Source organism: Austrofundulus limnaeus, unplaced genomic scaffold, assembly GCF_001266775.1.
Source record: "Austrofundulus limnaeus strain Quisiro unplaced genomic scaffold, Austrofundulus_limnaeus-1.0 Scaffold1742, whole genome shotgun sequence".
Classification (NCBI taxonomy): Eukaryota; Metazoa; Chordata; class Actinopteri; order Cyprinodontiformes; family Rivulidae; genus Austrofundulus; species Austrofundulus limnaeus.
This window is the reverse complement of record NW_013954144.1, coordinates 41333-42417: the sequence shown is the minus strand read 5'-3', so window position 1 is coordinate 42417 and position 1085 is coordinate 41333. Positions and strand designations below refer to the sequence as shown.

General features: G+C 43.6%; 1 protein-coding gene across 1 annotated transcript in view; it reads left to right on the top strand.

Moving 5' to 3' along the window:
- ugcg (UDP-glucose ceramide glucosyltransferase) overlaps positions 1-1085 on the top strand; it is a 17123-nt gene that overhangs the window by 8866 nt on the left and 7172 nt on the right. The window contains exons 3-5 of the mRNA XM_014033451.1: positions 74-176; positions 344-445; positions 701-813. Of these exons, the coding sequence (XP_013888905.1) occupies positions 74-176; positions 344-445; positions 701-813 (318 nt within the window). The remainder of the gene's footprint in view (positions 1-73; positions 177-343; positions 446-700; positions 814-1085) is intronic.

Below are 1085 nucleotides of genomic sequence, written 5' to 3'. Positions count from 1 at the left end.
TCAGGTGTAACTCAGGTGTAACTCAGGTGTTACTCAGGTGTAACTCAGGTGTAACTCAGGTGTGTGTTTTCAGTATGAGATCCTGCTCTGCGTTCAGGACCAGGATGATCCAGCTGTTGACGTCTGTAAGAAACTGTTGGGTAAATATCCAAACGTCGACGCTCGTCTCTTCATCGGTGAGTGACACATTATATTTATTACTGTTATTTATGGTTCATTGTTTACACTTGGTTTGTTTGTTATAAATGGTTTAGTTTGTTTATTGTTTGTTGTTTACCTTTAGTCTTTGCTCCACCCCTGCTAGCTGCTAGCTGCTAACGTTAACTTGTTCTGTGGTTTTCAGGAGGGAAGAAGGTTGGAATCAACCCAAAGATCAACAACCTGATGCCAGGATATGAAGCAGCTAAATATGGACTGGTGTGGATCTGTGACAGTGGCATCAAAGGTCAGAACCAGAACCAGAACCAGAACCTGTGCAGCGTTGCTCTAACACTCTGTTAGCTCACGTTGTGTCACACAGCTGTGATGTGCTGAAGCTTCATGATAAAGCTCTGACATCACAGAGTCGTCATGTGGTTCAGTTTGTTCAGATTACAGGTAAACTCAGATTATTGGTCAGTTTTCAGCAGGTKTGTTTCCCTCTGATCTGGTCCATGTGTTCTGCTCCACCTGCTGACTCAGCTTCACCTGTGTTCCTCAGTGAAACCTGACACCCTGACAGACATGACCAATCAGATGACAGAGAAGGTGGGGCTGGTCCATGGGCTGCCGTACGTCGCTGACCGCCAAGGCTTTGCTGCCACACTGGAACAGGTGAGGTCCCAGGTGTTTTGATCAGAATCAGAATCAGATTATTGTCAGTGATAAACAGATTAGGAGCTTACAGTTTAGAACATGTGTTCAGTAGGGGTGTAAGAAAATATCGATACACTGAAATATCGCGATATTTCATTTCCTGATACTGTATCGATATTCTAAAGTCTTTATCGATTTTTATTAAGGTTTAAAATGTCAACTTTCCTGCCAGTCGTTCATTTTTATGTTGTAGTTCAGCCTCTGACCACTAGTTGGCAGCAGTGAGCCAG